The 14,554-nt window shown below is 38.8% G+C and overlaps 1 protein-coding gene across 3 annotated transcripts in view; it reads left to right on the top strand.

The window, feature by feature from the left end:
• The first annotated feature begins 532 nt into the window (after nucleotides 1–532).
• ATG7 (autophagy related 7) overlaps nucleotides 533–14,554 on the top strand; it is a 203,472-nt gene continuing 189,450 nt past the window's right edge. The window contains exons 1-3 of one of the 3 annotated variants that reach the window (XM_075183176.1): nucleotides 533–621; nucleotides 10,497–10,692; nucleotides 12,219–12,273. In XM_075183176.1, the coding sequence (XP_075039277.1) occupies nucleotides 10,515–10,692; nucleotides 12,219–12,273 (233 nt within the window). In that variant the 5' untranslated portion in view covers nucleotides 533–621; nucleotides 10,497–10,514. Of the gene's footprint in view, nucleotides 642–678; nucleotides 820–10,496; nucleotides 10,693–12,218; nucleotides 12,274–14,554 lie in introns of those variants that run through there. The other 2 variants (XM_075183177.1, XM_075183178.1) reach the window with 2 other exon arrangements.

The raw sequence follows: 14,554 nt of genomic DNA, 5'->3' as shown, positions 1-14,554 counted from the left end.
GTTAGTTATGCCTCCAAAAAAACACTCACTCATTCTGGATCATTGTCAGCATTTACTTTTATGCCGTAATAAGTACATTCGTTTTATATTTATTTTTATTTTCCAAGTGCAGCAATCTGGACTGCACCATTGAACTGATGTTAGAGCTGCTTTCTAACATTAAATAATTTAGTACAGTGAGTAACAGCACAGGCACGTTTTGTGCAGGTTAATCAGGTAAATGTAACTGAAAATATAATTTGAAATGTGTAAATGAGATAGTAGATGTGAAGGAGAAAAAATAAAACAAAAACCCATAAGTGTTATACTGCGCTTAAGCCTTTAATTGACTTCTCACAGTTCAGATAGTATTGGAATGATCTTATAAAGCTAAAACAGGGCACTGTTTACTGAAGTTCTGTCGTACCATTGTCTTTCGAACACATATAATGCACATGTGACATGTCCTATCTATGGAAAGTTAAAGTAAACAGTGTAATAAGTTTGTCCCAGTCGGGTTTCCGTTGTCAGATGACAGCTGTGGGTAATGTGATAGAAGTACACCAGGAAGCAGCACCGTGCACAGATACAGACTGCAGAGGAGGCAGAGAGACTGCAGTCACCGGCTATGAGACTAAGCTTGTGAGTGGGATGATATACTGGTAATAAACTGCTATCCTCGTACACGTATCCTCCATCTGTCATTCTCTGCTACGGCTCCTGGTCAGGTTTACCAGCCCAGGGTGTCTGTGCTTCACTCCAGTGACCGGCAGCTTGTGGCCACTAACTTATGGAAGTACACGTCAAAGGGCTGCAGGACATGTAGCTGTTCTATAACAGGTACATATACCTGTCATCCAGACTCCTGGTTACATTTGCATAATAGTCTTTTGTTACCAATTTCCCAATTGCAATAACCAGATATTAAAAGTGTTGCCTCAAACTGCAGATAATCAACTCGGCTCAGGTAACTGCAGCTGGGAAACAAGTGTTAAAATAAAGTATAATCTCACTGTGAAAATGAGTCAGGTAATCATCTTAGAGACACAGGAAGCCTAACTCTGATACTGTATTAGAGGTGACTGTTATGGGTTTGTGTACTGAGATATTTTCTCAGTCTTCTCTATCCAGAGTACAATGAACAATACTTGTATCACACTTTCATCATGCCCAATCATAGTCACTACAGACATTATAAACAAATTATTTAATTATAAATACTTGTCCATCACACTAACATGTTTACTTGCTCTGCTCTTTCCCCTGTCTTCTTCTGGCAAGGCATCCTTATCCACTAATGCAAACGTTTTTTTGGGTGTGCAACACCCCAATATGATTCTGAAAGGGGTTGAATTATCTAGGATCAAAAAGTTTTTGCTTGTGTTGCAACTATATGGCAATGCAGTTTTATTGCTACACATCATATTGCTCAATGCTGGTACTGCCTCACAAGATCTGTGATTGGCAAGCACAGATCCTTTTTTTTGTTTTTTTTCAATTTTCTGGCTAATATGAAATTATGCAACATCTTCATCTGATTTTAATGAATAGTAGTTTTGTTTGAGTGTTTTTAAATTCTGCATTCAAAAAGTTTTATATACTGTGTTTGGTGGTGATCCATTGTGACTTGAACACATCTGTTAAAATTCCCATACATTGGCAGAACTTACACAAACATTTTGGTTTGTATATAGAAAAGGGCTCCTTCCAAGTTCAGAGATTGAAATGTCTTAAGTTCTGCAAGGTTTTTTTCTTCAAATGAAATCCTTTGTTGTAAATACATGTAATAAATATTTTAGGTTTAGTGGCCCTTTAATTAGGTGTAGTGTTATATGAGTTGTTGGGCATAGTATTCTTTTTACAGTAGAGGCTGAGAAAACAAGATATATCAGTGTTTTTATTTTTAAGAAATGTTTTTTGTTTTTTTTTTAATACATGCCAATGGGATTATCAATCCAAACAGTCTTTACCTCTGCAAAATGAAACAATTTGTAAAAAATATTATTGACAAATACTTAAGTTTTTCATTTTAACTGTCCTATACAGACACCTTCATTGTCAAAATCCACTTACATCAATAACGAATATAACAGACAGTTATAACATCACTTTTGGATGGATTCCTACAGCAGATCTTCTCAGAATCCCTCTTGCAGGGACAGATCCCACTCAAAAAAATATATAACCAAATCTAAGTGCATTACCATCAAATTTATTATAAACCTAAAACAAAATAAAATAAAACAAATGTTGCAATTGCTCCTACCAGATGGTTCCTGGAATACAGCATATATAGGGGCGTATTTAATTGTCGGAGGAAACGCCGAAAATCCAGCGGTCCACACACTATTACCGTTAGTACGGTAATTTTCTCGCTGGATTTCCAGCTAACTACTACTGTAAAAGTTTTTACGCGGCGTGACTTCCAGAGAATTGAATATGCCCTATAGAGGGAGACAGAAATGTGCAGTTCAATATGTGCACAGTAATCTAACGGCAGGAAAACAGGTAATGCACCTAGATTTAGTTATATATTTTTTAGTGTTTGATTTTTTTTGGGTGAGACTTCCCCCACGTGGTGAGGAATCCTTTTTTGGGTGTTCCAGAGAACCTTATGTTGTGATATACTTCACTATATTTATTTCCTTCTGTTATCGGTTCCTACTAATAAAAAACATATGGTGAAGAGTAAAGGAAGAGAACTGAGAAGATATTTATATGGATTTTGATAATTATTTGGACTATTTCAGTCTGTATGACATATTCTAGCGCCTGTTGATCCAAATTGTAAAATATAAGTCAATTCACTTGATGTTCTGGCAAAGCTTTATTTAATTTCGGTATTCTGGATGTTAACTCTCGGTGCCTGTTCTATGTGTGTATGTGTCTGTATGAGGGTGGTGGAGGACACAAAGCCCTCATTTTAGATGCTAATTTAACATATTTAGTAAAATACTAAGACATATTAGGTACCATCACTTAATATATCTTTGCGTTTTATTAATAGTGTTAAAAAGCATCTAAAAGTATCTCCAGCAGCCACCTAGCAAATCAGTTAAACCATTAGAAATATAAAACGCTGTATGTTCAGCCTGGTATATACACAGGTCAATTATTTCATGTATAGTAGTTAGTTGAATAACACCATTAAATAAATGAAGTGTTTACACTTAACTAAATATGTTCACCATGCTCACTTTTACTCCTTTTCAACAGGTTGTACCATGTTAGGAGAGAGGTGCTCCTCAAACGGCACACAGCACATTTATGTAGATCAAATTTGCAAGCCTGGTAGATACACACACAGGGTCAGAACCAGTGATGTCACAGCAGCTATAATGACTGCAGCTTTTTAACCTGTATCAGATCCCATAACAACAGTGTGGGAATGCTTTCAGTTTTCTGTAATGTAGTGGGTTGGTAATACTTTAAAGCTTCAGTGGGGTGTCAGGTTAGCATTAAATAATGAATTTTAGTGTACCCTTTTATAAACCTGCCTGGTATGTGTACCCGTCACCTACTGCATTGTAGGTTACAAGTGCAATTTAGTTATTTAGAATGTGGGTAAGCACCAGTCACCTGTAAACAATACATCTCCTATTGTGTCCTTGTAATGGTGAGCTAATCCTTAGCTCTACCTGGTTACTGATCCCAGGTTTGTGGTGCAGTTGCTATTCAGTTACATTTTACAGCACAGTTATTGGTCAGGCTGACACTTCACTTTTTCTTTTTTCTTTGTTTTATTTCTTTTAAGTTGCCGTCTCCCTCGTTATGAAGGAGTCTGAAAATATGTATAGTAAACTTTGCAGCATTACTATATAAAAAATAAGATTCGTAGAGGGGAATCCAGTTGGCCGCTTTGCTACCGAAAGTAGCGCGGTCTGCGCACTATTACCGATATTACGGTAATAGTGCGTGTGATGTTAAGAAATTCGGTAATTTCAACTCCGGCTTTTTGAGCCACGAGCAGAAAGCAGGGTTAAAATTACTGTATTAACGGTACTAGGTTTAGTGTGGCGATTCTCTGGGGGAAATTGAATTCCCCCTTAGTGTAACTGGCTATATACTGCTCTAATTAAAAACATATTGGATGGCAGGGTGGGGTGCTGAGCCAAAATGAGCCTGGGTCACAACCCTAGAGATAATACAAAGAAACTTGGATGTGATCTGCACATAATAATAATGTACACGTGAAACAGAGGTGCCCAGATGTACTTTTGTGAATAGTGTTCCCATTAATTCTAATAAATGTGCCAGATATAGAAGTGATGGCTAACCTGTGTCACTCCAGGTGTTGTGAAACTACAAGTCCCAGCATGCTTTGCCAATATATTGCAGCTTATTGCTGGAAGGGTATGCTGGGACTTGTAGTTTCACAACACCTGGAGTGTCACAGGTTAGCCAACACTGAGATATAGACTTGAAATTAACTTATCTAAGTTGTTGATATCCAGGATACTTTCAAGATACATGGAATATCAGAAGTGTGTGGTATATTGTTCACTGTGACTCATTATTGGTTATAGTGTAATATTGTGGGGAAAATAAAATTATTCCCAAAAGAAGACTATTAGCAGCTTATCAGTGTTAACCTATGTGGTGGTACTAGTCCCCTCCTTGTTGTCCAGGGTGAGGCTCTTCCCTGCCACTGAAGATCCTGAATTTCATAGAGCTGTATGACTGTGAATACCATTTGTTGAATAGAAGGTACAGAAACATTCCTACCATACATGTTTCATCTAGGAGACTACATCAGGGTGACGTGCTGCTGTTATAGAGGACTACTGTTTATGTATAAGCGCTTCTAGTTCTGATAAATGGTGGAGATAATGAAAACCTTAAGATCGGTAGTGTTTTGTTCATAGCTGCTTGCTTGTGGTGGTCTCTGTATGTGCAGTATGTTGTTGGAGCTCTGTTGACTGTCGGGCAAAGTCTGAGATCTGACGTAGAATCTAGTTTAACGCCGGTCCAGTCTGTCATTTTTGTTTTTTAAATTATTTGAGTTCAGATTTGAAATTGGTGGCAACTCATGCTGAATTGGATCTGCACATAGGACTTATTGCTACGTGTTCTGTATTGCAATGTCTTTCTAATTTATGTGCTTTGTTTATGGCATCTTGGATTAAAGATTCCAGGTATTTCCTGTTTCAAAAGTTTTTTCCAAAGTGAAACTTGTTCATCAGAATCCTCCTTTTAATGTGAATGAACTTTTCACAACTGATGGCAACTGTAGTAGACTAAGTAGTTATCTTTTGGTAGTATTAAGCCTAGAAATTCAGTTTGTTCATTTAATTGGATATGGGCCATGACATTCTTGAATTGTTCAGAACTACCCTGCTATATCGTTCAGCAGTGGTTTTGCTAATGTTTTTTCTGTGGCATAAAATTACTCTTCTTAATGTGCAAACAAGGTGGAGACGGGTGCTCTTTCCAAAACTCACTGCTGTGGTGCTTTGCTGTGGTAGCTGCCCTTGATGTAGAAAGAGAGAGTAAAAAAGCACTACTAGGACTTGGAAGTAATCAAGTGCTATATATCTCTCATTTGGCAGCCCTGGAGAAATGTGCTGGAGGAGCACCGAAACAGCTGTTGGACACAAACTTTTTGCCATACACAATTATGAACTGTGCTCCAGTCATCACCACCTTCCCTCAAATATCCCTCACTGTTAATAGCGCCTCAATTTCCTCAGTCTCCAAAGCCGCTGCCTTGGTGTCACACTTGACATCCAGACTCTCTCCCAGTCCTGTTGATTACCCTTTACAAACATTGCCAGAATACACTCTTTTCTTACTCAATATGCTACCAACACTCTTATCCCTTCTCTCATCATCTCCCGTCTTGACTGCTGCAACCTCCTGCTATCTGACATTCCCAACACCCATGTATCCCCACTTCAATCCATCCTAAATGCTGCTGCAAGACTGATCTTCCTCTCTCACCGTTCCACATCTGCTGCACCACTTTGCAAATCCCTACACTGGCTCCCTGTGTCTTCTAGAATCTATTACTCACCCTTAGCTACAAAGCCCTTAGCAACCCTACTCCTTCATACATTTCAAATCTCATGTCAAAATACTCTCCCTCCTGCCCTATTAGATCTACCTCTGACCTGCTCTTTGTCTCGTCTCTGATAACCACCTATCACTCGTTCCTACAAGACTTCTCCCATGCTTCCCTCCACTTATGGGATTCCCTACCATGCCCAATCGGACTTTCCCACAGCCTTCAAATCTTTAGACGTTCTTTAAAGCTTGCCTTATACCTGATGATACTATTCACACTAATACAACCTCACAGCTGTCCCAATCTCCACTCTAAGCCACACTCTCTCCCCTTGTTTCAGCTGTGCCTTCTTCCACTTAGAATGTGAGCTCTCTAATGAGCAGGGTCCTCTACCCTTTGTTTTCATGTCTGCTTTTATTTTATCTACCTTGTATGTCCCTGTTTTATGTATGTCCTGTTTTCCCTAATTGTACTGTGCTGCGGAGCACTGTGGCGCCTTACAAATCTACGATGATCGTAATAATATTAATTCATATCAAGATGAGTATTTTTATGCTGCTAATTTTCTACAGCTTGTGTGCTGCTATGCTATAAATGGAGCTGCTTTGATATGTTTTTTATATGGAATGCTGGTCTCCAGAGTTTACTTTATCATTGATCTGTAGGTGTTGTGCGGTTCTTTTACTGACGCACATAACACTGCAATTATGTTATCTTACACTATAGAGCAATCATTACCCTATTTTGCTTGCACACATTACACTGCAGTAATTATCTAAGACGCCTGTGTTGAGCATTAACACAATCTCAGTTTTGGTAATTTGTTTGTGTGTCTTTTTATAACAGCAGATATATGCCTGTTTAGCTATTTGAAATTGATATTGAAGTTTACCTATGTTATGTTAATATTTTATATGTTCCTTTATAAAATTATTGTGCATTTCTATTTCGACTACTATTGGCAATAAAAATAAAAGTACAACACTGATGTTAAGCTATGCGTCCTTCTCTCTATCACTCCATTCTCTATGACAGGCTTAGGGACCCTGTGACTCTCCAGTTGCTCTTAAACTACAAGTCGCACAAAGACGTGTCACCTTTATGGCATGCTGGAACTTATAGTTCTTATAGCAGTTGGAAAAACCACAACTTGCCTACATGTATTTTAACAAAAAAAGGCAAATGCCAATTGATAATCACATGACTCTCCGATTCAGTAATGCATTGTATGACATTCTTCACTTGTGTGCTGTAAGAGTTGTCATTCTGTGGAACACACAGGATACCGGTTACTTTTCAAAACGGCCCCTGTTTGACCCGCATTCTCTTCAATTACTCGGGTATGTTTAAGCACTCCTGACAACTTCAATGGCGATAAGGACCTTTGCTCCGACCCTAGCTCAACAAGCCATGGAAAAAGCATGTCCTCTACCAAATTCCCACCTGCCCTTCACAATCAAATTTGTAGTTACTCTGACACGTTTGGCATGCACAGTGGATGATGCACATTTTTATTGCAGCGAGCTTTGTTGACAACTGGGCTACAAACACCACAAGTATAGAGGAACTTAGTCCTTTTACCAAAGGACAATGCTGGATTATGTTGAGTGCAGTGAAACAGAAAATGTTATTTATTTTTACTATACTGTATATATTAAATAAAAAAATGTCAATGCAGGTTCATAATGTCCATATATTAGTACATAGCTACCAACGGTTCCTAAAGTGTGGAGACATGCGTGGACTGACGTATGAGACTGATCTTGAGGAGTATCAGGGCATGCCTGTACATCTGTTAATTGTCTCTGATGGTGATTCTCCCATAGCCCCATATGTAAGTTAGCATAACTTGGAGTGGATTCCATCCCCATTGCTGTTCCACGGATCTGTAGATAAAAACATCAGAAATTTGAAATAGTTGTTTGTTAAAATATACTCTATTAGAGTACATATGAAGTTTAAATGATCGTTTGTAATCTCTTGGTCTTCCTTAGACGTTTTTCACAGACTGTTATCTGCTTGTGGTGCTCAGTTGAGGTATACAAGACTTGGACATCTATGGTAAATAGAAGTCATCTTGCTAAAGAAACTATTTGGAAAGGTTTAGAACTGAGGTGATACATTCGATATACAGTATAATGGTATCACATATTTTGTGATGAAAATTTCAAAATACTCAAAGATGTGGAATGTCAGAGAATCAGTGACTACTATGATGGGTCTACCAGGTAGATTAAACATTTATGGATTTTGGGTAAGTGAATTTGGTTGAAATGGTTATTGTAATTCTTTTCATTAATAATCTTGGGCCTGATTCTTTAAGGAACTTAGGCAAGAAGTTTCTTACTTAAGTTTCCTGGTCAAAACCATGTTACAATGCAAGGGGTGCAAATTAGTTTTCTATTTTGCACATAAGTTAAATATGTCTGTTTTTTCATGTAGCTCACACATACTTGATAGCTTATTTGTACACTGAAATTTAAAGCTGATATTTGTGTGCTACATGAAAAAACAGACATATTTAACTTATATGCAAAATAGAAAACTAATTTGCACCCCTTGCATTGTAACATGGTTTTGTCCAGGAAACTTAAGTAAGAAATTTCTTGCCTAAGTTCCTTAATGAATCAGGCCCCTTATTCTTAAATACCTCCCTAAGGATCATATTGAATATAGCTAAAAGCAGAAGTGGGATCTGAGTTATGTTTAGAGTATGAAGTTGTATCTTTGAGAAGTCTGTGTCCATATGTGATATATCTTTGGTTGAGTTAAACCATTCCATCCTCTGACTTTTTGATGATTAGTTATTTATCATCTTGCTGATTTTGAGAGCTGTTTCATCAGATGGGGAAAGATTAGCTCTAGTTTTTTTTAATGCACTGTTGGAGAATTCTCTATTTAGAACAGGGTTAGGCATCATTGGTTCTCCAGGATTACATGAAATGCAACTCCGGCACTGCCTTCCAGCAGTTGACTAATCTCTCAGGACTTCCCGTCATTGTACATAGATGACCAGACAATTTCCCTGCTTTCTACTGTTATCTATGTCAATATCCTATATTTGATTACTTTAAATAATGTGTTGTTTAGATTGTTTATGTTCTGTTAAATGACTGCAATTCCCCGGTAGTTAGAAAGAAAGCTGCAGAGTACAGCCCCTGTGTTTTGCTGTTACTTTGAGTAAAGTAACCGTTAAATATCTCCCAACTCCATCCCTCTGCTCTGCCCAAGATCCACACCTCTCCTCCTCTTTCATGAATTGCTTCGATTCCTGCTTACAGGATTTTTTCTTTCATACTGCACCCACTTTGTGGAACTTCTTCCCAAGACAACACCCCTCTGTAGGTAATCTTAACATATTCCTTAACCATTTTCTTAACCTCCCTAGCCCATTTTACATGATTATAACCCATATTTGCCAACTCTCCCGGACTGTCCAGGAGACTCCCGAAATTCAGGTCAGTCTCCAGGGAGAGCTGGCCAATCTCCCGCATCCCGCTGCAGCCACCACTAAATGATGCGATTCGGGGTGAATCGCGTCATTTTGGCCCCGACCCCGCAATAAAACTGCATTTTCGCCGCGGGGCCGAAATGACGCAATTGGCCCTGCCCTGCCCCCTTCCGTCCTCCAGTCCCGCCCATCTCCCGGAAACAGATTAGAGAAAGTAGGTAAGTATGTTATAACCTCCTTTTATACTCATATAAGCCCAAACCAACATTGTTGTATGACTGGATCATATAGCCCAACTAAGCACTTTATCCCATTGCTATCTGTCTGTACCACTATGCATTATGTGTCACTTAACCTCATCGATCTAATGTCTATTTTCCTATAGATTGTAAGCTGGCTTCCAGGGACTTCTTACCTCTTTGTCTGTTAATACCAAATCTTGTTTTAACCCTGTGTTTGTACCCAGTTGTTAAATTGCTGCAGAGTATGCTGGCACTATATAAATAAATATTAATGTTAATAAATAATGGCTATAGGGTGCGTATAATATGTGGTGTTTATAAGACAGGAACACATGGTTAATTAATCACTATGTAATAAATCAAAGCACAGTGTTCTTCACTGTTCAAATGTTAACTGCTGAAGATTTTCGAATTTTCTGGGTTCCAGAACCCAGTCAGTATACAGCCAGATACAGAGCCTGAATGTTTATGCTAAGGCAGAAGAACACCACATTATATGTATACAATGTTTAGAGGTCTATGCAGACACTTTTTATATGCATGGACTGAATATAGCACATAATTCTTCTATACATAATGGAAAGCAGTTTTTCACCCCTGAAAAGAAATTAGAATATGATAATGACATTTGCTGTTATAATGACTCATTTACATAGTATGCAGTGAAAATAGATTCATGTCATCATGATACTACAGCTCGGGACAATAGATGCATCATCATCCAAGGGTCCTTTTCATCCACAGTATAAAGAGCCATTTACAAAGAATTGTGCTACCAGATGAAAGACAGACTTATAATGTGTTTCTTCTTTCCTTGCAGTAAACTCTGAAACCACTAATGGCGTCTGAGAATCAAAACTTGGGTGACCAATCAGCTTCTGGCAACCTCAAGCTCCAGTTTGTTCCATTCTCTAGTGCACTAGATGCTGGTTTTTGGCATGAACTCACTCAGAAGAAACTCAACGAGTACCGCTTAGATGAAACCGCTAAGGTCATAAAGGGTTATTATTATAATGGTAAGATAATGTAAATGCATTTCTGTATATTATTGCATTGTATATTTTATATACCCTGTGGTGTGCATTATGATAAAAAGAGTGCTGTAAGCAGTCATAGCTCCTATTCTGTTTAATTTCATTCTAATGGAGAGAAGCCGAAGGGTTTTTAAGCAGAGGGAATTAAATGACTTTGTGGTTTGTAACAAAGATACAATACAGTGGAAACTGCAGTTTTGAAGCAGTTAAACATATTGCCTAGTGTTCCTAGCAGCATGTTTTACTGGTTCCAGCAGTAGCCAAATATAACAGTCTCCGTTTTAAAATGAGGTGTTGCTTATGGGACTTTGTCTTACCATTTACTTTATAACTGTCCAATTTTCTCATGTGCTTCTTAGCCTACAGTCCCTGGTTAACTGTGACAGTGTACTCCTCTGTACTCTGTAGAGCTCTTAAATACAACCCTTCAGTCTGTGGACTCCCCCTGTGTTACTTGGCAAGTTCCTCAACTTTCCCAAGCAGGAAATCCTCTCTCCAGCTAGGGCAGGCCTATTCACAGCAGGGTAGTCAAGGCCCCATTCATGCAAATGTAAAGTTCGTGGTGGATGGGCTTTGACAACCATAAATAAAGCCCTTCGGAGGACTCCCCAGATTATCAGAATGTGGGTAAATAACATTTGTTATTTTATTTCACTTAAAGTGGACCTGTCACTTGAAGGATGGTTATTGGATGTGTCTGTTTTTTTTAAACAAACTAATATTCATATGGGCGGCACAGTGGCTTAGTGGTTAGCACTTCTGCCTCACAGCTCTGGAGTCATGAGTTCGATTCCTGACCATGGCCTTATCTGTGTGGAGTTTGTTTGTTCTCCCTGTGTTTACATGGGTTTCCTCTGGGTGCTTTGGTTTCACCCCCCATTGTAAAAACATACTACTAGGTTAATTGGCTGCTAAAAAATTGACCCAAGTCTCTCACCCTCTTTTCAATGGGGCTGATGCAGTGAGTTCTCTGTATGGTGCTGCGGAATTAGTGGCGCTTTATAAATAGCCGATGATGATTAAGGGTACATTAATAGTTAAAACTACACAGGATAACTTTATATTTTTATTGTTCAGTCAACATGTAATTTATAAAATGACTTGGCTACATAAGCAAAGGAAAGAGATTGAGAATGATGTATTGATTTCACTTTATAGGTCTGTAATTAAATCTTTAGAGTTGATCATGAAATAGATTCATGTTCTTAGCACCTTTGTCTCCTTTCTGGAGACATCACCCTCAGAGGAATATTCATAATCTGGGGAAGATTCAAAGAATGGCTAATAAAATCCTGCATGTTGTCTTGTACCATAAAATACAAGTCTTAAAATATACAGCTTAGGAAGAAAGAAAAGAACATTATTTTAGCATGATTGCTTTTATACAAATATCTCTACTGATAATGTATACTTAATAAACAAAATGAACCATCTAAGCATGTTGATAGTGTATATAGAATAAGTGGCACTTTATTAGGTACTGGCTTGATATTATTTATTTTTTCCAGGCGATCCTCCAGGTCTTCCATCACGTCTCACTCTAGAGTTCAGTGCCTTTGACAAGTGAGTTCACTAAATATCTATCTGTATTATCTAAACATACACATATATGCGTTTTTAGTCATTGCAGAATTGTGACCATCCTAAGAACCAGTTGTGGCATGATGGAAAAACATCACTGTGGTGTTCATACAACAGAACACTAGGTGGCACTGTGTTACAGTCACCAGCTGTATGTGCAGGTTGCTGATGAGGAATGACTGGTGAACGGAATGATCCTAGGTACACTGGATTGATAGGGGTCCGTGAAGGGAGAGAACACTTAACCAAACCTTATTGTGAAATTGAGAGCAATTAACGACACAATAGTTTTACTTTTAGATTATTTTTAATGGAAATATGAAGAGATCAACTTATCCTTTGACTGTTACATGGCTTTATCTAGCTTTTATAAAGTAGTTGCTAACTAACAGCATTTATCTTGCTCTAGAGTAACACTTTTTGAATCTGATTATCATGTGTGATAATCTTTTCACAATACAACAGTTTGGAGATATCTGCTAATGAAACGTTGTACAGGTCTAATGTTAGTGAGGGAAAGGTCTATGGATATAGGGAGATAACCCCCACCATGCGTCATTGTTGCCTGCAGACACTCTTTTTTATACCACTCTCCAGCCTTTCAGCGAACAAACTGCCTTCTGTTACAGCTCAATATTTAAACTTTTGACTCATCAGTCCAGAGCACCTTTTGCCATTTTTCTGCACCCATATCCTATGGTTTTAGTGCATAGTTGAGTCGCTTGGTCTTGTTTCCATGTAGAAAGCTTGGCTTTTTGGCCGCATTTCTTCCATGAAGACCACTTCTGGCCGGACTTCTCAAAACAGTAGATGGGTGAACCTTGGTCCCACTGTTTTTTTTTCCAGTTCTGAGCCGAAGGTTTGGAGAGTGGTACAATGAGTGTCTGCAGGTAATGGTGAGGTTCCCTGCAAGTTTGGGGCTGCATTTTAGCAAATGGAGTTGGGAATTTGGTCAGGATTAATTGTGTCCTCAATGCTGAGAAATACAGGCAGGTAATTATCCATCATGCAATACTATTAAGGAGGCGTCTGGCTCCAAATTTATTCTGCAGCAGGACAAGGACCCCGAGCATACAGCCAATGTCATTAAGAACTATCTTCATCGTACAGAAGAACAAGGAGTCCTGGAAGTGATGATATGACCCACACAGAGCCCTGATCTCAACATCATCGAGTCTGTTGGGGATTACATGAAGAGACAGAAAGATTTGAGCAAGCCTACATCCACAGAAGATCTGTGGTTAGTTCTCCGAGATGTTTCGAACAACCTCCCTGCCAAGTTCCTTCAAAAACTGTGTGCAAGTGTATCTAGTGGCTTAGGGGTTAGCACTTCTACCTCACAGCACTGGGGCCATGAGTTAAATTCCTGACCATGGCCTTATCTGTGTGGAGTTTGTATGTTCTCCCCGTGTTTGCTCCAGTTTCCTCCCACACTCCAACAAAACATACTAGTAGGTTAATTGGTTGTTTATTAAATTGACCTTCGTCTCTCTCGGTCTGTGTATATTAGGGAATTTAGACTGTAAGCTCCAATGGGGCAGGGACTGATGCGAGTGAGTTCTCTGTACAGCGCTGCGGAATTAGCGGCGCTATATAAATAGCTGATGAGGAGGAGGTAAAATGAGTGGAGATTTCAATCATTATTGCCAGCGATGTCCGTACGCCACATCGCCGCCAATTGAATCTCCCTTTATGTGTTGCTTTAGTCATGTATTTAATCCAATTAAGACATCCAGCATGCCATAACATTATTTATTCCTGAGTCAAATAATTTAATATTAGAGTCTGGAACACTACACAATCGACAGGTGCTCATCCAATTGACCTTTGGGGGGTATTAGCAAAAGACATTTATACACTAACCATGCCTTAACTCATTTTGTTTGTAATTTGACTGGCGGGATCATATTTTGTTTTCTAAGCTTATTTGGAGTGTGGCTAAATCCAGCTCCTAGCAGCCATCACATAACCATTAGTTTAGGGAAATTAGCTGCGTTGTTCCCATTGTTCTTTCTGTCACAGTGAGCCAGGATTGCATAGCAAGCTGCTGTTAGATTATAATTTAAGGGGGGTATTCAATTGTTAGCGTTAACGGGAAAAAACGAGCGCTCAAAAAATATTACCGTTTATACGGTAATATTGCGCGCGAAAAGCGTTAAACCGGTAGTTTACTCGCGGAATTTGAGCGGCGGGCTGAAACTCCGCGAGTAATTACCGTATTAACGCTAAGATTTTTTGAGCGCTCGTTTGAGAGCGTTAACGC

The sequence above is a fragment of the Mixophyes fleayi genome, chromosome 8 (assembly GCF_038048845.1).
Source record: "Mixophyes fleayi isolate aMixFle1 chromosome 8, aMixFle1.hap1, whole genome shotgun sequence".
In the NCBI taxonomy this organism is placed as follows: Eukaryota; Metazoa; Chordata; class Amphibia; order Anura; family Limnodynastidae; genus Mixophyes; species Mixophyes fleayi.
Note: the sequence above shows the minus strand (reverse complement) of the source record. Positions and strands in the feature narration are given on the sequence as shown.